The 22,043-nt window shown below is 53.0% G+C and overlaps 1 protein-coding gene across 1 annotated transcript; it reads right to left on the bottom strand.

Annotated features, from left to right (window-relative positions):
• Positions 1-1,819: 1,819 nt before the first annotated feature.
• LOC104638964 (G-protein coupled receptor 183) lies at positions 1,820-5,435 on the bottom strand. Its single transcript, XM_075740898.1, has 2 exons — positions 5,304-5,435; positions 1,820-4,518 (listed from the first exon to the last, which is right to left on the bottom strand). Exon 2 carries the CDS (start codon positions 4,483-4,485, stop codon positions 3,427-3,429), a length of 1,059 nt encoding a protein of 352 aa, XP_075597013.1. The 5' UTR covers positions 4,486-4,518; positions 5,304-5,435; the 3' UTR covers positions 1,820-3,426.
• Positions 5,436-22,043: the final 16,608 nt, after the last annotated feature.

Raw genomic sequence — 22,043 nt, 5'->3', positions numbered from 1 at the left:
GGGGGGGGGTTGGCTTACAAGGGATTCTGAACTACAGGCATGAGTTTGCTAGGGAAATGTCAGTTTGCACCACATACACATATAATCTGTATGACTATATGCAGGCATGGTAGTAGTGTGTGACCACAAAAAGTGCACTCACTCCCCTTGGATAAAAATGCAATTTTCCCTTCTTAGAAGACAGTATGGCAACAGGCTGCATCTAGTGTGAAGCAAGAAATACCTGTGTATGGTGCACTAATAACTCTCTACCTGGAAAACCATCAGGGACGGCAGCGTGCTCGCCTTACGCTTCACAACCATCCTCCTTATCGGATGCACCACCTTCCTGCGTAGCAGCAGACGTGTGGGGGGGAACACCAGCTGCAGCTATTTTTTTTTTTTTTTAATTTCATTTTATATTTTTTTGTTTTAGATTCGTGGGCGTATTTTTAACCCAGGCTAAAGGTTTCGACTCCCTCTTTCGGCGGGAACCGGCGTTGCCGTCTCCTCCCTGCGGAGCAGCGCTGCGGAGGCTGCGCAGAGCCGGACCCCCCCCCCCCACACACACACCCCCCCCCCCAGCCCCGCCGTGGGTATCCCCCACCCGTGGCAGCGGCCGGGGGGAGCTTCGGAGGCGTGTTGCACCGCGGGGGGGGGGGTGGGGGCCGGACCCGGCAGCGAAGTTGGGGCGGGGGGTGAGGGCGGTGGTTCGCAGAGGGTTCGCCCGTGGGGTGAGGCGAGCAGGAGGAAGGGGGGCGGTGCCGGGGGGGCTGGTCAGAGCCGTGCGAGGGGCTGGGGTCCGGCGGAGGAGCGAAGCGTGGCAGCGGCATTACTGTGCCTCTGGGCAAAACGCTCTGTACGGTCCCGCTTCGGTTTCAGTGGAAGGCTCCGTTTCCAAGCAGCCAGGGAACACCCCCGGGTCGGGGAGCTGCCTCGGGCGATACGGGGTTCCTTAGGCAGTTCTCCTCAGCCCAGGCTCCTTCCGACCCCTTCTGCCCCAGTCCCTTCCCTCTCCGTCCCTTGGGTGTCCCCTCGGTTCCAGCTAATTGCCGCCATCTCCAGGCGGGTATTTCCCAAAGCAAAGGGCCCCCGGCTGGATCCCCGCTGCCGTTTTGCAGTGCTACGGGCAACCAGTCACCTGTTTCCTTCGCCAAAGGCTCTCGCTGGTGGCAAGAGGATGAAAGGTGGGAATACCTTTATTAGTAAAATACTTTGGAGAAAAATAGAGCTCAATAAAGAACAAACAAGGCTATGTTTATGCTCCATCTTTGCCTGAGAAGGCTTCGTCACCAATTTGCCTTTGCCTCTGCCATAGGCTTCAGCCTGAAAAAACATCTGTGGGCATTGGACCAGAGAAGGAGACCTGTGCTCCGGTGCCATGTGGAGGCTCACTGAGACCAATAGCTACGTACCGCTGTTCTCCTGGCAGCCCCCGCCACAGTCGCACAGGAACCAGAGCTCTTCATAGCACGAGCAGGTGATGTTAGGGGCGACAGCCGCCAGCTGTGGATGGGGAGGTTCAGACTGGACAGTGGGGAAAATATTGTCATTCGGAGGGTGCTGCAGCATGGGAACTGTCACCTCAGTGGGGGAAACCTCCTTGCCTGGAGTTTCCAAGCGTCGGATAGGCGAAGCCATGGCCAGCCTGACATCGTGCCAGCCATGGTCCTGCTTTGGGCAGGCTGTGGATGAGGTGATGCAGAGAGGTCCCTTCCAGCCAACGCTCCTTTGATAAATTAACAGTGCACCAGAACCGTACAGCACTACCAGCCTAGCCAGGATCCTTCAGGGTGTTCAGAGCACTGATATCCTTATATTATTGCATACCACCTCTTTCTTGTCCATCGTAACGTGCTTTTAAGACACAGCCTCTCTTCAGGCCAGCACTGCGGTTAGACCTGCTTTGAGGGCTCAGACAATCTCCTGAAAGGACCTACTGGAGTCCCTTTCCCACCTGAATTATTTTAGACATCCCTCTCAGTCCGTCTTCAGGATGCTACAGTTACCCATAAGTAAAACCATCGTCATTCAAAAGCTCGTTCATGCACATTTATCAATAAAGGGCTGCATATGACACTATTATTAACCTTCTAGCCGTAAAAAAAAAAGTTATTACCTTAAAGAATGAGTTGTAATAATCAAAAGTGTCTGTTAATGAAACTTCTTCAGTTTTACTTTTCAGCAAAATAAAGCTGCTTTTTTCTACCCTTCATGTCTCTGTGTGTGTCTCTGTCTCTTCCAACGTCAAAGACCAGCTGTCCCAGGAACTGTGAAATCCCACATGTGGTTTGATATCATAGTCCAGTGACTTCAGAAAAGAGCCAAGGAGGTCCTTTCTCCTCGTCGCACAGGTTCAGACGTTGATGGGAACCCGATGTCTCAGGGCTCCTCCTCTCGCTCTGGCAACAGTCACACGTAACCTGCCCTTAGCAAGGCTCTCGGACTCATCAGGGCATTGGGTTCAAGCAGAGGTCAATCAAGGTCACATAAGGCCACCACCCTCGGTCCCCATCCCCTTTCCTCCACTCCCTCCAAGTTACGGAGGGGTGTGAAGGTTTCCCCGGCAAGCGCCCTCAGGGCGGGTTGCAGCCTTACAGCCGCGCTGCGAGCCAGGCCGGCCCCGGCATCCCCTTCCTGGCAGCGGGTCCTGGCGCGACCACAGCGCGTGAGCAGCGAGGAACGGCGCCCTGGGGAAGGAGCAGCCACCCGAGCAGCGGATGCAGGCAGTGGCACTCCCAGGAGCTCTGCAAATTCACTTCCTCGCCCCTCTCCCTTGAAGAAGGGCTTTTCCGGCAGGTCCCGTGCACCTCGCGCGTATTGCTCACGCCACGCAGCACTTGGGTGCAAGAGCGGGACGCTGGGCAGAGGAGAGCAGAGCTGCCATTTGTTGGTGCGGGGAAGGAGCTGTAGGCGACTTTCCGCAGAGAAGTAACATCCCAGCCTGTTCCTGAAGTACCCTGAGTCTGTGCGCTCTGTGCCAACCGCCCAGAGCCCCATGGGGATGCTGCCCCAGTGCTCTGGGGGCAGCGTAGGGGACAGGGACAGGGAGGCAGGAACAGCCATGGTGGTTACCGGCAGCCACTGGCCCCACAAGGGATGTGGGACAGGCATGGGAGGGCAGCATGGTGCAGCGCTGGGAAACCCCCCGGCTGTGTTTGCCAGCCAGAGCAGTTGCACAAGCTGCTTCCTCTGGGGTTGGGATGAAAACAGGCCTCTGCGCTCCAGGATGGCAGGTCCAGCAGCACTGAGCACAGACCCAGGCGTGCAGAGCCAGGCAGGGCTGTGTCCCAGCCGGGTTGGATTTGTGAGAGCCCCTGGCTGCAGGCAGGGGAGCGATGAAACCTGTCGGAAGTGCTGGTCCCGCTCTGCAGCCCGGCTCCAGCTCCTGCCGTCGGGGATGGTCCATAAGCTGCAGGCCAGAGCGAAAGGGAGGGGGTTGCGCCGCTAGACAGAGACGGAGCCGGGCGGCTGGCTGTTGCTGTTGCTCTCGGAGTGGGTCTTGGCAGTGGAGGAGGTGGCCATCGAGCCACTGTTCCTGAAGATGCGGAGCAGCCTCCGCTTGTAACCCCGGAAGGCGAAGAAGTAGATGATGGGGTCGATGCAGCAGTTCAGGTTCATGAATGCCACGGTGACTTGCAGGGACATCTTGAAGGCTTGCTGCTCGCGGCAGGATGGCTGGTAGAGGATCTTCCTGACCATAAACTGGATGATGTTGAGGTGGTAGGGGCTGAAGCAAAGCAGGACAGCTAGCAGCACCACCAGGATGACAGTGAAGGCCCGGTGGTGGTGTCCGTTCTTCACTGTCAATGGGTTTTCCTTGGCCGTCTGGCAGAGCTTGAGGTTGATCCTGATGTAACACACCAAGATGATGCCCACAGGCAGGAAGAATCCGAGCACGCAGGCCCCCAGGAGCAGGTAGGGCAGCTTGGGAACCTCCTCAAAGTTGAAATACTCCATGCACGTCAGCTTGTCCCCCATCTTCCGCGTCATGGGCCGCAGAAGTAGCGGTGCTGTCTGCAGGAACACCAAGAACCAGATGAGGATGCAGATGCCCCTAACACGGCTCATCTTCCGGATCCTGCCGGGGTGCCTGGTGCGCACCACGGCGATGTAGCGATCCACGCTTACGCAGGTCATGAAGTAGATGCCCACATAGGTGTTCATGTAGAAAATGAAGGCTGTGACCCGGCAGAACCAGTCCCCAAAGGGCCAGTCAAACTCCAGGATGTAGTAGGCGATCCTGCCCGGCAGGGCCAGGGTGAACAGGGCATCGGAGAGGGCCAGGTTTACCAGATAGAGGTCGGTGGAGTTGAGTTTCTTCTTCCTGCGCTGGAAGGTGATGCAGAGAGCCAGGATGTTCCCACAGGCACCGAACACCAGCAGGGCGGTGTAGAAGAGGGAGAAGGTGACTTTGGCAGAGAAGTGGTGGTTGTGCACGTTGCAGCTGCTCTGGTTGCTGGAGGTGAGGTTGGCGGGCGGGAAGACAGCCTCCGCGACAGCCATTTCCGCGGTGCCTCACGAGCTCTTGCCCTCTCCCTTGGAATAAGAACAGACATGAAACTTGCAGCTTATCGATAACAGGAGCAGCACCCTGGGTGCTGGCCCCGATCACGAAGTGAAAGGCCTGTCCCCTGCTCCCTGCCACCCCCTGGCAGCAGATAGCTCGAGTCATTTGGAAAAACACATCTCTTGCGATTTCGGTTCCAGAGTCTCAACAAAGGCTGTGACTCATTGTCTTCTTGTCACCAGCTCCTCTTATTTTTGTTTTTTGCAAGTCCAATCAATACCAGAAAGGACGGGGGGCTGGGAGGGGGAATCGCCTCTCACACAAACAAGGTGCCAAACTCATCTGGTGGAGCGATGTCATTTATTCATCGCTGCGGGGGGGGGAATGGGGAGTTTCATTGAGAAAAGGCGCACAAAGTGGGGGTGGGGGCTGGGGGAGCTGGGGGGCCGGAGGGGCCGGCGGGCAGAGGTGACAAGGAGCACCTTTCCACCCTCGGGCTGGGACCAGAGCAGAAACAAAACTGAAGAAATTCAAAGAGAGGAAAAAAATCCCAGCCTTCCCCAAAAATCCCGTACCCCGTGCCCGTCCGAAGCCGGGAGCGGGGAACACCTCGGCACCAAACCCCCGCGGCCCCGCACTCCCTCCCGCCGCTCGCCCCGCTTCGGGCCACGGCTCCGCTGCCCCCCGCCGGGTCGGGAACAGCGGGGTCCCCTCCGTCCCCGGGGCCGCAGCAGCTCCCGGGGTGCACGACCCGTCCCGTCCCGGCCGCGGGTCCAGCCGGGGCGGCCGCCGCCCCCCCAACCCCGCCGCTCACCGCACGCTGCCGCCCTCGGGGCCGCCGCCGGGCTCCGCTCCGCGGGACGGGACCGGACGGGACGGGGAGTCCCGGGCCCCGCGCTGCCTCCCGCCTCCGACGGCGGGGACCCCCGAGGGGCTGAGATGCTCACACGCACACGCACGAAAGAAAAATCAGGGGCTCCAACCTGGGAGCGGCGGTGCCGCCGCCTCCTCCTCCTCCTCCTCCTCCTCCTCCTCCTCCTCCTCCTCCTCCTCCTCTTCCCGCCCGATGCCGGGGGGGCGGGCGGCGGGCGCGGAGCCTCCCTGCCGTGCCCGGCTCTAGGGCTCCCCGGCCGTCTGAGCGCCTCTCCGGATTGTCTCACATTATAAAAGCATCGTGAAGGTCTGGGGGGGGGGGGGGGGGGGGGGGGCGGGGGGGTTCTTTCTTTCTCTTTTTTCTCTTAGGGTTAGTAAAAATGTGTGTTCTTTCGGGTTGGGGTTTTTTTTTTTTTGTTGTTTTTGTTTTTCGGTGTGTGAGAGGCATTTTGCTCAGCAGGGGTTATTCTCAGTAGCGGCGGTGCTGGAGAAGATAAATGACTGTACCTGCACAGCAATCGCTCCTGACATCTGCGCCGACTTTGGGTTTTACTCTGAGAATTGCTACAAGGATGCAAAATGCAACTGAACAATGAAAACAGCCTCAGTTCTGGTTCACGTGCGGTCCAGAGGGTTCACCCCTGGCCACACACGTACGGCCACGGCAGCGTGATCGGACCGTGGCACCTTTTCCGATAAAGTCGGGACAAATCTCCCGTGGAGCTTATTGTGCCCGTGGGCGGCACAAGCCACGCTGTGCGTGGCTCCCCCGGCTGCGGTGAAGCCCCGATTTGCCTTTCGTACAAACACAGAGAGACCACCAGGCTCCTTGAGGCAGAGGCTAACCTGCGTGGAACGAGACAATTTGCCCTCAACAGAAAAATATTTTCATTATTAGGATGATATATTGTATGGTGAACATAGGGCAAAGCCCCTTGACTCAGCTGGAGCTCTCGGGGCAGAATCTGTGCCTGCAGGGTGCCGGGCAGTGAAGGGCTCTGATTTACGCCACAGCCCCACGTGCGGGTGGTTGGCAAGGCTGTGGCATGGCCGGGGAACCACCACGAGCGCAGCAGCCCTGACCATGGCACAGTGTTGCCAGAGATGGGGCGAGGGATGCGGGCAACCAGCATATCTTGCAGTGGGGAGAGAGTATTTTCCTCCCCAACACTTCCCAAAATATTTGCAGAAGCACAGCCTGCCCTGTGGCCAGCAGGATGGCTTTCCCCACAGCGGCTATTTACTGGAGACCACAGGGGCTTTCAAATCCCGAGAAGATATTATGCTCTTTTTAGTGTTTTTAGGGGTTTTTTGGTGGTGATGATCACGCGTGTTTTCTTTTTTTTCCCCTCCCAAAAACTCCTAGTAAACTAGGAAATTCCCATCACGGGACATTCGGGGTGCTACTGAAAAATACTGAGACCAAGAAACATCGAGGTTAAGGTTACCGTTTCTCTCCCAGCTAGTGAAGCTCAACCAATTCTTTAATTGCATAATATTTATAATGTTTTACAACACAGTGGCATTAAACTCAGTACTAATCTGTGTACTAATGTACGGTGAGTCATTTGTATAGAAATTACACCGTGAATGATATTGCCATGAATTATAACAAGTTGAAGGTACCTAGCAAGAGTAATAGTGAAAACTTGCTAACAACCATCTGTTAATGGAGATTGAGTTGCTCAGGGGTTTATTATCGCAAAAAGGAAAAGGTCTGCTAATGAGAGAAGAACTGCTGAGTAAATGATAAAAAAATTGTTCCTTAGTAAGATTTTCTACGTGCACATTTGTCAAGAGTTAAGCTCATCAAACTTGCGCGGGGCTCAAAAGTTCTTGACCTGTTTCATCATGATGATGAAAATACCCGATGGATTTAACATTAGAGAAGTGTTAACCCTACAGAAATCCCGAGCCCACACTGGCGAGCGGATCCAGGACTATTCTTTAGTCTACGTAGTGCGCTGCACGAAGTAACAGCTGCAGCTGACATAAATACCGGTCACCTGAAGTCAGGGGTCACTGTGGCACTGATGATGGAAGAGCTGACACTTTGCCTGTGAAAGGCTCCTGTCTGCCCTCGCTACGCTCTCTCACGTGAGAGTTTTATCTCCACAGATTAACACAGTCAAGGAAATAAATCTAGGATGAAGCTGGGCAAAATGCCGTCGCCTTCCAGCCAAGTGCCTGCAATGCCTCGGGCCGGTCGCCATCACCAGCGCTCGGTGATGACGGACACGGCGTTTTGCCATGCAAATTCACACCCGGGACTTTCTCCGTGCAGTCAGATGCCCCCCCAGCCCGTACAATCCCTCCCGTCCCTCAGGCTCTGTGCTCACACAGGCGCTGAAAACGGACCTGCCGATCCCAGAAGGGGAATTACGTGCGGATAACCCAGCAGCGCCGGCCCCGTCGCTCATACGAACCCTGGGGACGGGGGGCTTCTCATGGGAGGCCATGGGAGCGGGAAGGCATCGCTGTGCCAAGGGGGGGCTGGATAAAGGGCGGTCTGGGGTGGTTCAGCCCCTGAGCGGAGGGTGAGGTCCTTCCCAAGGAGCAGGCACAGAGCGGGTCCTGGGGAGCCAGAGGAGGGAGATGCCCCAAGTGGCATCACCGGCCCCAAAAACAGGCAGAGGACTCCAAAAGTCCGGGTGACAACTGCGTCCAGGGACTTGGGAATAAAGAGGAGGGAAAACAATGCTCTCTACCTGATTTTATTTTTCTTTTTGCAATGAAAGGAAGTGGGTTCTTCTTTTGTGCAAAACATGCTCCTGCCCTGCGTGCAGCAGGTGCTGTGCTATGGGAGTGCAACCCAGCTCCACCCGTTTGCACAGCCCCGGCGGCTCCGCCAAGCCCAGCAATGCTGCACCACGCTGCACCGCAGGCAACGGCCCCTTTCGGATGGGGACGCGGGGCTGGGGGGACCCCTTTCCCAGCTGGTGGGACCCCAGCCTCTGCCTCTGCAACGCTGGGTTAGCTGAAAAGGGACACGCTCCCCCGCCAGGCAGCGTAGAAAAGCCCTGTCCACCCCAGTTTGCAGCCATCTCATTTAGGAGATACTGCCCTTTACTGAACCCAGTGGTTGGATGAAACGTGATGCGCGATTTGGGGTGTGAGGTTCAACTTCAAAGCTGGGTCCAGGTTTTCTCCTGCTGTGTCCATGTTTGCACAAAGCCACTTTTCCTTGGGCACGGCAGGGAGCAAGCGAAGGGTCCCGCAGCCCTGGTGCCCATCCCAGGGCGGGCGGGAGCTGCTGTGTTGGGGTGCTCCTACTGCCAGGGACCCGGCCAGGGCGCGGGGGACACCTCCCAGGGAAGTCCTGTGCGTGGAGAGTCTCCTTCCTCACACGTGCATCATAGCCATTAATCACGATGCAAGCCCCGCCGGGTCCCTGCCAGGTGGCCTGGGGTTGGTGCCACCCTTCCCAGAGCCAGCTGTTGGCTATTTCGGGGAACACGTGTGCCTCTGAGTCACCACAGCTCTCTCTCACATCATCTTTACAGAGGACATCACTCTCTGCCATCCCATGAAGGCTCCCTGCAACCCCCTCTCCCTCCTGGGGGCCTTTGCACGGATGTTTCATCCCAGCCCAGAAGAAAAGCCAGCCCACAGCTCCTCCAGGATCAGGTCCTTCAGGCCACCAGCCGTGAGCCCGACCATGGTGGCAGGTGTGACCGGCAAGGAAAGGTTGCAAAGAGCCATCAGGGCTCTGTGCTGGGAGAGCTGGCACGGGGCTTGCTCCAGAGCTTTGTCTTCAGGTGCAAAGCCTCCCTCGGGGGTGCTGAGGCTGTTGTTTACACCTGGTGGGGTTTCCCAGAGTTGAGAGATGATTTGGAGCTGGACTTTCTGAAGGCAAGGCAGCATAACAAATGAGGTAACAGCCCCTTCACGGAGAGACAGCAGGAAGTTTGCGCCTCCTCTTTCCATTGTATCATCACCTCTCCCTCTTTCCTTTCCCCATCGACTTCGGTTACCTTTTATCTCTTCTAGTGCAAAACATTTTCAGGAAGCTTTGGGTTTAGATACAAAAATCTGAAGTCCAGGTGCTTTCAGCTTTGATGCAAAAGGCAGGGATTTTCCACAGCTCAGCCCTTGGGTCTCAGACCACCACTAGTCATCTGGTGGTAGAGCAAAAACTGGGAGGACACCTGATTTTAACATCCACCTGTCCATTCAATAGCAGCAGCTATGTGGGCAGGACAACGTTTGAGAGGCTTTAACTGAAGATGATGGGAATTGTAGAGAAAGCAAAATCGGTACTGAGATTCCTACCAATCTGTGACAAAAATCTCAAGAAAATAATTACTGGGGTTTTGGCACTCTTGAAACCTAATCTGGCCCTAAATCTAAGTGGGAAACACAAAATAACAAAGCAGTTGAAATCTGCTCCTGCATGACATCCCCTGATTCATTCTGCATGGGCAGCACCAGCTCTGGAAATGATGTCGCAGCATCAAATCACAACACAGTCAGAAGAACGGCACAGCTTGCTCCAACGTCCCGAGCGGTGAGACACAACGCGGCCGCTCCGGGAGCTGCTTCCTTCCGCACCCCCTCACCTTCAGTCCCAAAATGTGGGCACGAAGCCTTGCGTTGTGAGCCACGTAACTGCCACGGTTTCCACGTGCCCGTGGCTGCAGGGAGGGGGTAGGTATGTGAACAGGGGCAACTCTTAGTCATGTAGGTCTGGGCACCTTGGTAGGAGACATACCAATGAAATTCACTTTATGAAATAACTTCCTCCAGCAAGCATGAAAGGCGCTTGTTCCCACGCTGCACTGTGACTTAGAAGCTCCATTTTGATTTTGCAGGAATAAGATGAAAGTTTTCTTGGTATCTGATTTTTGTGGTTAAAAACAATGTTTAAACACTTGTTAAAAAAACACAATCATAAGGCAAGTTTGGAGAACTGAGGTCCTATTTTTATCTGTTTTTTCTTATGCTGGGGCCACATACGCTCTATGCACACACATGCATTTGTAACGTGCAGCTATGACACGAACGAAAGCAACCAGTGTAGGAGATGATCACAAAAATGCAGAAATGAGTGTCCATGATAGAGAAAGCAACCTAATTCAGTCTGGATCTCCATGATCCTATGCAACAATTTATTTTGGCAGGACACCTTCTTATTTTGTGACTTGTTAGTCTTTTTTTTTTTTTAATTTCACAGAATCATGGAATCACAGAATGGTAGGGGTTGGAAGGGACCTCTGGAGATCATCTACTCCAACCCCCCTGCTAGAGCAGGATCACCCAGAGCAGGTTGCACAGGATCACATCCAGGTGGGTTTTGAATATCTCCAGAGAAGGAGACTCCACAACCTCTCTGGGCAGCCTGTTCCAGTGCTCGGTCACCCATGTTTAGGCCACGTTATGATGAGGTTTTCACCGTATTTAACACATACCAGGTAAATCCTGTGACAGCTGGAAAAATTAGCATCCTCATGAGCATTTCCGTGGGGCACTCAGCACAGTCCACCAATGCCTCACAGATACACAGAATGGTTGAGGCTGGAAGGGACCTCTGAAGGTCATCTGGTCCAACCCCTGTGCTCAAGCAGGGCCACTCAGAGCTGGTTGCCCAGAACCGTGTCCAGATGGCTTGTGAGTATCTCCAAGGACGGAGACTCCACAACCTCTCTGGGCAACCTGTGCCAGTGCTCGGTCACTCTCACAGTGAAAAAGTGTTTCCCCGTGTTCAGAGGGAACCTCCTGTGTTTCAGTCGTGCCCGTTGCCTCTGGTCCTGTCACTGGGCACCACTGAGCAGAGCCTGGCTCCGTCCTCTTGCACCCTCCCTTCAGGTATTTGTGTACATTGATGAGATCCCCCTGAGCTTTCTCTTCTCCAGGCTGAACAGTCCCGGCTTTCTCAGCTGTTCCTCACAGGAGACGTGCTCCAGTTCCTTCATCATCTTTGTGGCCCTTCGCTTGACTTTCTCCAATATGTCCATGTCTCTCTTGTCCTGGGGAGCCCAGAACTGGACCTAGGGCTCCAAGTGTGGCCTCACCAGTCCTAAGCAGGGAGTGAGGATCAGTTCCCTTGACCTGCTGGCAACACTGTCCCTAAAGCAGCCCAGGACACCATTAGACCTCTTTGCTGCAAGGGCACATTGCTGTCTCATGTTCAACTTCGAGTCCACCAGGACCCCTAGGTCCTGTTCTGCCAAGCTGCTTTCCAGCAGGTTGGCCCCCGGCATGTACCGGTGCCTGGGTTTGTTCCTCTCCAGGGGCAGGACGTTGCACTTCCCCTGGTTGAACTTTATGAGGTTCCTATCAGCCCATTTCTCCAGCCTGTTGAGGTCCCTCTGGATGGCACCATGATCCTCTGGCATATCAGCCACTCCTCCCAGTTTGGTCTCATCAGCAAACGTACTCTGCCCCATCATCCAGATCATTAATGAAGATGTTAAACAAGACTGGACCCAGTATTGACCCTTGGGGTAACCACTAGTTACTGGTCTCCTGCTAGGCTTTGCGCTGCTCATCATCACCCTCCTGGCCCAGACATTCATCCAGTTTTCAACTCAACGCCTCAGCATCCTCTGCTGATTTATCTACCCAGCACTTGCGTGCAAGCAAGTGGGGTGATCTCTGCTTTATTGTGGGAAAGAAAACCTCAGAGAATGGTGAATAGCTGGAGACTTCGGCACCTAATTTTTTTTCAGAGCGGTTCGCTGTTGCTTGCTCAAAGCGTGACTGTACCCAGCTGTAGTGCCAGCCCCAAGCGCTCAGCACCTCTGCGCATTTCCACTTCCCTGGCCCCAAATCCTGCAGAGTCCCGTGGCTTTTTGGAGGAGGTGGGTCCCGCTCACTGTGGAATAAAAACCTGCCTTAATAAAAGCCTTCCTGAGCAGCAGTGGTCAGAGGGAGCTCTAGCTTTTGTGGCTGTCACTACCCAGACTTGGTGTGGGCAGAGCAAAGCGAGCAATCCATTCACACAATAGTGATTCACCCGCAGAGCATTGCCCACGCAGCACCGAGCGCGGCACGGTCTCGAGGAGAAAGCAGTCAGCGATCACCCAGCGAAAGGCTGTCGCACACCCCTGCACGGGGTGCGTGTGTGCACGGGACTTGGGTTGACTCGGTACAGACAGCCCTAATGCTGGCACCTCCTAATTTACAAGACTAGGAATGCAACTTTAAAGTGGCTTTTTGGGGTCGCTTTTGTTGCTCCTCTCTTCTTTTTATGCTGCTTAGGAGAGCAGGCAGGAGAAGGAAGACGTGGCACCTCAGAGAGCCGTGATGCTTGCCGATGCCGGCCACCGGCATGGCCACGGTGCAGACCTCTGCGCCTTGCTGTGACACTCGCCATGTCTCTGGGGAGACGAGGAGCCCCACGGGCTGGTTGCTCCCTAGACAGCAAGGGAAAGCCATGTGGGTGCACGTCGGTTCCTGCCAGGATATATGCCGGACCGGTCGCAGGCTGCCCTCCTGGAGCTGCCAGCATCTTGCTCCCTCCGCAGGTCCAGCCAGTGCCGGGTCCTCCCAGGGACCCCACCGGTCCTGATTGCAAGTGTTGTGCAGCAACGGCTGGATGAGACCCTCGGGGAACTGGGGGCAAACACTAACATTTCTACTGAGCTGGTATTTTGGGAGGACCTGCAGCTTGGCCAGAGGATGCGGGAATTTCACGCGGTGAGCAAAAAGTTGGTGGTCACACCTTTGTAAGCGCATCCCTCTGTAATGGTTGGCTCCCTCGGAAGGCTAGCACCTCTCTGCGAAACCGCAGCATTATTTTTTCACATATAAAAGGGAATGTCTCTCTTGAATTTTACTTTCAGAAATCATTAAGCCATTTTTAGGTAGAATTTTCCAGCAGCGCTCACCCTGAGGCAGTCTTTCAGCAAAAACAGCCCCAAACCCAAACCATACCTGTCCGGCCAAAGCCAAAAGGCATTGCACAATAGAAGGCATTGGAGACGTGTAACCACAGCGAGCGCTGCCAGCCCAGCCTCCCGTACTGCTCCCAAACGGCGCCTGCTCCTACCCCACAGCCAGCCCAGGCTCAGCGGAACCCGGGGCTCTCCCGGCGATGCGGCGGAGCATCCCACGGGATGGATGTAGGACATTCAGGCGTATTGCAAACATAAGGCAGTTTGCCACTTACAAACAGAATTGAGAGCCCAGGACACAAATGTGCGTGCACGTCTGCGTGCATCTACACGTATCTCCACGTAGCAGAGGATTTCACCAGGAGCTGGGAAACTGGGAGCAGAGACCAGGCACTTCTGGGGCTGAACAATAAGTAGAGAGCAACCTCTCAGGGTGAAGCCTCCATTTTGCTTTGTGGTTTCCTCATGAAGGACCATGTTCATGCGAGTAAGATTTTGTTCAAGGCTGCAAGAAAAATTGGCCGTTAGGTAACAATACTCTGAAAAAGGTTGGAAGTCATTTGGAGCAGGGGAGGGAGATGTTCTTGCACCGTTCAGTCGCATGGTGCAATTCTGGTGAGGGTCTCGGCATCCTTCCCCAACAAAGCGGTACCAAACCCCCGTGCGGGTCCTGTGTAGGACCCAGCCCTGCGTTTCTCTGCAGCTCCCTTCCCTGGCAGAGCTTTTCCCCTGAAGTCAACTTGCAGCGAACAAAGTGTTTCACCAAACCCACCACAACTTCTGCTCCTCCTCTCTTGGCTGTGTTGCGGCTCTGTGTAGCCAGATAAGAAAATGTGCTGCTGAAACCAGATTGACTTAAACCCCAAACATTTAATCAGATTGAATTTTGGTGATGCTTTAAATGTCTGGATTATATTGAAGGATTTATTTTGCAGTCATCAAATTTTACCTTGTAGGCCTTACTTGTAAGACCAGACAGATGCATCTTAAACCTTACCACCTTAAATGTCCACAGATTTCAGAGTCTGTTGGCTAAATGTTGTTTTAATGAGTTTATTATGTGTTTTTGCTTCTCCACTCTGGTCCCCTGAGCCCAAGTTGTGGTTGGTCTCCTCTCTTACAGGCCCAGGAATATAGTTACCAAATTATTTCTTGATACTGGAAATTTTGCTTCCTGGGGTTTCACTCACTTTTAACATATTCATGGAGACGGCAACATTTTAGCTGCTAATACTTATTGAAAACACTTGAGTCTGAGGGGTCTAATGTAGCTACGTTTGATGTTTAATGCTTTGAATGATTTGTGATCATGAAGGGTTTGGTCTGACAGTGTGATTGTGAGTGGAGAGACTTCTGAGCACTCCATAAAAACTAGGGCAAAAAAAAAAAAGGGTACAAGCTTTTGCGTCTTCAGGGAAGTTTTCTATGTACATGATAGAAATAGACAATGGACCTCAAAATGAAACTTTTTTGGAAAAAGCAGAACTGGATGTTAGCATAAGGGAAGACCCTTCCAAGAAACAACGAAACCCCTCCATTCACGTAAAAATAGAGCGTGCTCAGCATCACATTGAGCCACCCCAAAAAGCCATGAGCCACAGCTTAACCAGGCTGACAGATCCCCCTGCCCGGCTTCAGCAGGTGGGGAAGAAAAAATCAGCTTTTACCACCCCAAGTGACAGCGCTGGCCATGGCTTGCTCCAAGCCCCTTCTTGCTGGGAAGGCTTCCCAAAAGTGGGATGCGCCAGCACTTCCAGCACAGTGACTTGAGGAGGAGGCAGCGATAATTGTCCTCCGCCTGCCACCACAGCTACCCACTGCTCGCCACCCGGGCATCTGCAGAGGTTTTACCTCTGCCACGAGGCACGGAGGAACGATTTGCATCTCATGGGTAGGGATCAGAGGCAGGGAATGAGGTAGTCTAGGTTATTTTCTTTACAAATTGCAGTTGTATGGTTTAACATCGTGGAGTCAGAAACCTTAAAGCGGGATGTTGCCTGTGAGGCATGCTGGAAAATTTTAGAGACTGTTAAAAAGTCATGAATTTGTTATTCAGCAAGTATTTTGCTTGTGACAAAATACCATGTGACTTAGTATGTTGTGGAAGTGAGTTTCTGACTTTTTAAAAAATGTCTTTTTTTTTTTGGTTTGGCTCCCTGCCAGCGTTAATTGTCTGCAGCAACAGTTCAGAGCTGTTAAAACGTGTAATGTCGAAATGTGCAGAGAGAAGCGTTTTGTTCTTCACACCCCCTGATCAAAGTCTGACCTCGAAGTTGTCTAAAATTCTGATTACTTTGAAATCATTTTCAAATGCAGGAGCAGATCTCCATCCTTACACAGCTAGTAGAGCACACCACTGGTTCTTTAGTACCATCACATATAGCACACGTGGGTATCGTATCATCTACCACTGATGACCCTCAAGCGAGCAGGAATTTAGCTTTCTTGCTAAATGCATTTTTAATCACCAGGTCCCTATAACCATGCGAATGTCCCTGCTGAGGAGGGGATGTAACCGCTCTGGTTGCAAATGGTTGGTGTCAGAATGAGTCAAAGCTTGCTGATAGAAAATGGGAATAATTAAGAATATTTCTAAAAGGACAAGAAACAAAGGGTATTTTTTTTTCAAGAGCTGAGGGAAATTTGAGGGAGGCCAGTAATTTCCCATCTCTCCAGTGTTGTAGTCATCTGATGACTTCAGTTGGCCTTGACCATTGATTACTAAACATAAAATTTCACATGAGATGACCTGTTTGCTGTGGCCTTATTAGTGGTTTGCTGTTTTGGTTTTTTTTCTTAAAATGCATTCAAGTAGTCTGGGACAATGGAGTCATCGCCCTAATCTAATTTAAATGCCAGCTCCTAAGAAGGGTAAAATCAGTATTTACTAGAAATGAAGACAGTGTAGTTTCAATAGCTAGACTTTGATACTCCTCAGAAGGTGTAGATAAGGATACGCACTGTCTCCCCACCCACGCTTGGTTCACAAATTAATAGCCTGGCTATGGCTTGCAGAATGAATGCCTTTGTGAAAAAGTAGTTTCTGCCTTCAACTCTTTCTGGTAGCAGGGAACAAAAGGTCCGGGCCCGCCATGCCACCCCAGCCACCGCTGCCAGCGGGATGCCCATGGGCAGCCGGTCCCACCACCCTGCTGAAGGCGCCTGGGGCTCACAGCAGGAGCCTCCCGCTGCTTCCCGCCATCTACCTCCCGCCGCCTCAACACGTGTCATCGGTCTGGAGCTGTGTTTCACTTCCAGGCTCCATATGCACAGGCAACCCAGCAAACCCTCTGTGGCCGGAACCAAAGCCAGACCCCCTGACTGGGGTGGACGTTCGCCTGATGGTTGCGTGCTGCTGTGTCAGGCTCCTGCACCAAAATCATTCTCATTTCAATGCTTGCATGGTTCTTATTTCACAGGCAGTTGTTCCTAATGTTTGTGTTGCACAGCTGATCTGTCAGTTAAAAAATATAAACACTTACTCTGGTGCTATGCGTGTTGATGATGGGATTATCATTTGTGACCAGCAGGTCAAGGAAGGTGAGTCCGCCCCTCTACTCCACTCTCATGAGACCCCACCTGGAGTACTGCATCCAGCTCTGGGGGCCCCAACATAAGAAGGACATGGAGCTGTTGGAGTGAGTCCACAGGAGGGCCACGAAGCTGATCAGAGGGCTGGAGCACCTCTCCTATGAGGACAGGCTGAGTGAGTTGGGGTTGTTCAGCCTGGAGAAGAGAAGGCTCCGGGGAGACCTTATAGCAGCCTTCCAGTACCTGAAGGGGGCCTACAGGAAAGCTGGAGAGGGACTGTTTACAAGGGCATGGAGTGATAGGACAAGGGGGAATGGCCTTAAGCTGAAGCAGCCTAGGTTTAGATTAGATATGAGGAAGAAACTTATCAGTATGAGGGTGGTGAGGCACCAGAACAGGTTGCCCAGAGAAGCTGTGGATGCCCCCTCCCTGACAGTGTTCAAGGCCAGGTTGGATGGGGCTTTGGGCAACCTGGTCTAGTGGAGGGTGTCCCTGCCCATGGCGGGGGGGGTTGGAACTAGATGATCTTTTAAGGTCCCTTCCAACCCAGACCATTCTGTGATTCTATGAATTGGGTGCAGACTGGGGTGAAGACAGGAGTGAAGGTGATTTCATACTCAGAAGCACGTTTTCTTCTTGAAATGCAAACATCTCCTAGGTAGAGCGTATCTGTGGGTGGACTCTCCACAGCTGGCTGGGTCCAAGGGCTTGTGCACCATCACACAAGGCTCTTGTGAAAGGAGAAGGTCTTGTAAAATGTGCTAAGCTTGACGCAGAAAAGGTACTTACCACTTGGATGACCCAGTTTTTCATCAGAAACCAGTCTGAGGTAAAAGAAAGGTACCGCATTGGGGCCCTTTGGTAAGGTCCACTGAGCAAATGCTGATTAGATTCAAATTCATGCATGGGTGTGGGCTTTTGCGGAAAGAAATGTCTCTGAGCAGAGACACCACGATCTCCACAGAGCAAGCAGAGACTGGGTCCGCAGGGGGGGTTAAATGGGCATCCCCCAAGCCACCTAGTTCAAGAGGCAGCAAACTGCATCCTTAGACCAATCTAAAAATTTGCTTAAAGATCGTTTCCTCCAAGGAAATGCTTGCTAACGTGCTTCCAGGTGTGATGTGCTGCCCGCCGGCGACGAGCGGGGCAGTGCAGGGCAATGCTGCTGTGGGGTGGGACAGCCCCACCAGAGGAAGGGAGCTTGCCCAGGTGCAACCTCACCCTTCGCAATTGGCGTAGAGCTTTCTCTGCTCTCCTGAGGGTTCAGGGTGTCTGTGGGACCTCAGCACACGGCCCCAAGCAGGGCGATGCCAGGGACAAGCCTTGGCACAGCGGAGGTGGCATGTTAACACCTCCAGGGCTTTCAGGAAGAATGGCAAGGTACCATGAACCCACTATAGCATCAGATGCTCCAGTGTCTATGGAGGCAAAGTCACCTTGCTGTCACTCCTGTGCGTCCATTGTGCAGCAGGGAAGAAGTGTTGAGCGACTTTTGAGTTTCTGATGGCAGGCATTTCTCTAGGCTTGAGCTGAGGAAGGTGGCACAGAGCTGTCAACAGGTCCTGAGGCAGATTTACAGAACTGGTGGAGGGAGGAAGTGGTTGCTCTCATCTCCGGATGATCTGCTGCTACACATCAATCGCAAAGCCTTGTACAAGGCCGATGACAGAGCTTGCCCTGCGTAGGCAAGGAGGGATGGGGAGTTAATGGAAAAAAAAATTAAGGGAAGAAAAGTGATTTTTGTAAGGGGGAAAAAAAAGCCATCACACATCACCTGTGGGTTTGAGACAAGTTGATGTGGCCCTGCTCAGTGCTGACCAAGTCTGCTGGAGGCCAGCTCAGGCACTTCCTTATGCAACAGCCATCGGTCCTGGGACCACAAGGGCTGCCAAGGTGATGGGGAGCTGGCCCAGGTGGTGGGACGCCTCCTTGCCCTGGAGGGAAAGATGTTGGTGGGACAGGGGCACATGGGCCTGGTGCACTCTGGGGCTGGCTCCCCAGCCCAGGATGCCCAGATAGGAGATGGGCTGATGAGACCGAGTACATCAGCCCATGTTGGCCAAGGGACTTACTTTTGCCTAGGGGTCTGGCCTTGTGTGAGAGGGCCAGTGGGGTGCTGGAAGGAAGCGGGTAGAAATGCAGGAGGAGATGATTTCTTTCTCTTTCGAAGCCCATCTGAAGCAGAGAGATGGCATGGAGAGGGACAGGGGTGTTGGGCCCCAACTCATATCCTATCCATATTCAGGAATGCCAAAGAAATGTTGATTTCCAACAAGGAATTAAAAAAAGGGAGAGACAGCAAAAATAGATTTTAATCCTCAGTGGCTATTTTTAGGATACCTAGAGGTAAAATCTGCCACTCTCCACCATCCCTTGGAAGCGGGCTTACCTTCCCATACACACGAGAGATGTCAGCTTGGGATTACACACTAGCAGTGATTAAGTACTGCATTAATTGCCACTTACTGAAAGAATTAGATTTTTTAGTAGGGAAGATAAGGAAAAATATACACACAAAACACCTACCACAAATTAGAGGTAACTTGTGTCTGCGCACTTGGATATGAAAAGTCAAGGCCCAGCACCTGCCTTGCTTCAACATTTGTTTTCTTAAACAATGTACTGGGTTTGCCTGGCAAGGTTGTGGTAGTGGGAGGGGACTACAGGGGTGGCTTCTGTGAGAAGCTGCTAGAAGCTTCCCCCATGTCTGACACAGCCAATGCCAGCCGGCTCCAAGACAGACCCGCCCCTGGCCAAGGCCAAGCCCATCAGTGACAGTGGTAGTGCCTCTGTGGTAACATGGTTAAGGAGGGGGGAAGAAGCCTGCACAACACTAAGACCAATTGCAGCTGGAGAGAGGAGTGAGAATATGAGAGGAACAACTCTGCAGACGTCCAGGTCAGTGCAGAAGGAGGGGCAGGAGGTGCTCCAGGCGCCAGAGCAGAGATCCCCCTGCAGCCCGTGGAGAAGACCATGGTGAAGCAGGCTGTCCCCCTGCAGCCCATGGAGGGAGGATGATGGGGAGCAGAGATTCTCCTGCAGCCCATGGAGGTTAACCATGGAGGACCCCATGCTGGAGCAGTTGGATGCCCCCAAAGGAGGCTGTGACCCCGTGGGAAGTCCACGCTGGAGCAGACTCCTGGCAGGACCTGTGGCCCCATGGAGAGAGGAGCCCACGCCAGAGCAGGTTTGCTGGCAGGACTTGTGACCCCATGGGGGACCCACACTGGAGCAATCTGTTCCTGAAGGACTGCACCCCTGGAAGGGACCCACGCTGGAGCAGTTGGTGAAGAACTGCAGCCTGTGGGAAGGACTCACGTTGGAGAAATTTGTGAAGGACTGTCTCAGTGGGAGGGACCCCATGCTGGAGCAGGGGCAGAGTGTGACGAGTCCTCTGCCTGAGGAGGAAGAAGCAGCAGAGACAACGTGTGATGAACTGACCGTAACCCCCATTCCCCGTCCCCCTGTGCTGCTTGGGGGGAGGAGGGTGAGAAATGGGGAGTGAAGTTGAGCCTGGGAAGAAGGGAGGGGTGAGGGGAGGTGTTTTAAGATTTGGTTTTATTTCTCATTGCTCTACTCTGTTTTGTTTGGTAATAAATTAGCTTAAATTTTCCCAAGTCCAGTCTGTTTTGCCCATGACGGTAATTGGTGAGTGATCTCTCCCTGTCCTTATCTCGACGCAGGAGCCTTTCATTATATTTTCTCTCCCCTGCCCAGCTGAGGAGGGCAGTGACAGAGCAGCTTTGGGGGGCACCTGGCCTCCAGCCGGGATCAACCCACCACAACCAGCAGAGGCGAATGGCAGCTGCCTTCAGCAGCTTTTGGGGTTCACGCTTGGAAATGGAGCAGACCGGCGGGGAGAGCCGCTCCCCGGTGCCGCTAGAGGTCACCGTCTCAACGAGGTACCGGCGGCGGCACCGGCAGCGGCACGGGCAGGGCGGGGAGTACAGGCAAGCCCTTACGAACACGGGTTTTCATTAGTGATTACAAGCAGGCGGTTTAACGAGCAAGCCCCTATGTCCAGCCCGGGACAGGTTGGTTGAAGCATACGAAGTTAAAATAGATTATTCATATAAAGGAGAGAGGAAAAATCCAAAGTTTGTGCTTTGAGAGCGAGGATTTCTTGAGTCACTTTGCTATATTTGATATACTACTGCTACTACTCATTAGTATAATAATGAAATATTTTAATAAAATCTAATTCTACTTACCTGGTTAGAGAATTTAAAAGACTTCAGATGGAAAATGCTTCTTTTTTTTTTTTTGGAGCTTCTGAAGCTCGAGGCAACTTTTGAAGAACACCTTCCACAGTGTCTTACGCAAAATCTTCCCTGCTACAGCTCTTGGAAGCTGATTTTTTTTGAAAGCTTCAGGGCTTCTCCCACACTGACACCTCCATCAAACACATCTTCACATTTCCTTACCTCCATCCAACAAGCACAGGTGAGGCAGAAATGAGGTCTCAGCCACGGTGGGGCTTTACAGGAGCTGCTATATCAAAATCTTTGCTTTTAAATCTTTGCGCCTTACTGCGTACAAATTAAAGATGTATAAGTAAGAGAGCTGTTAAACTTGCCCAAGGGAAATACGTACAATCAGGCGGTTTTTTATCTTTATCCCAGAGCTTCCCCATCTCCTTTGTTGGATGCTTTCACTCTTGCCTGAAGTTCAGGCCTCAGCTTCTTTGGGGATGGAGGGCTCTCACTTACATGCCTCAAACATTTCTAGGTAGGGTAAAATTTAAAAGTAAGTAACCATCATGGTTTTAGCCAGGTTTCGCTTTGAATAGCTGGCTTACCTCAGAGCAAAACTGAGAAAAAGCCTTGGGCTAAGTCTCATGATCTTAAACCTCGGACTATTGCACATCTTCACTTATTGCTAGAGTGAAATTATTCAGAGCCGATGCCAGCAGCTATCGCTCCCCTTAGAAACCAGACGAAACACCCTCAATTTCAAGGGTGAAACTGAGAGCAGGATTTGTTTTTAGTGGCTACCCCATATTTAGCCAGTGGAAATGCCTGTAGCGATCACCACTGACATCGAGCAAACCCACTCTCACTTTCCACGCCAGCACCCTCTGCCAAACCGCCACTCTCATGACGCCATTTTTTTGGGAGGACCTGGACCTAAAGCCCTGCGTGAGACTGGGAAATGCCACACGGTGAGGAGGATGGGGGGATTTGGGGCCAGTGGAAGGTGGTGGATGTATGGCATCAGGGAGCAAAACCTGGTCAGCGTGGCGCGGCCGAGGCTGGCACCCAAAGCACGTTTCTCCATGAAAGCTGAGCTACTGTGGGGCTGTGAGGGGGGTTGCC

The sequence above is a fragment of the Balearica regulorum genome, chromosome 1 (assembly GCF_011004875.1).
Source record: "Balearica regulorum gibbericeps isolate bBalReg1 chromosome 1, bBalReg1.pri, whole genome shotgun sequence".
NCBI classification, from domain to species: Eukaryota; Metazoa; Chordata; class Aves; order Gruiformes; family Gruidae; genus Balearica; species Balearica regulorum.
This window is presented reverse-complemented; position numbering and strand designations above follow the sequence as displayed.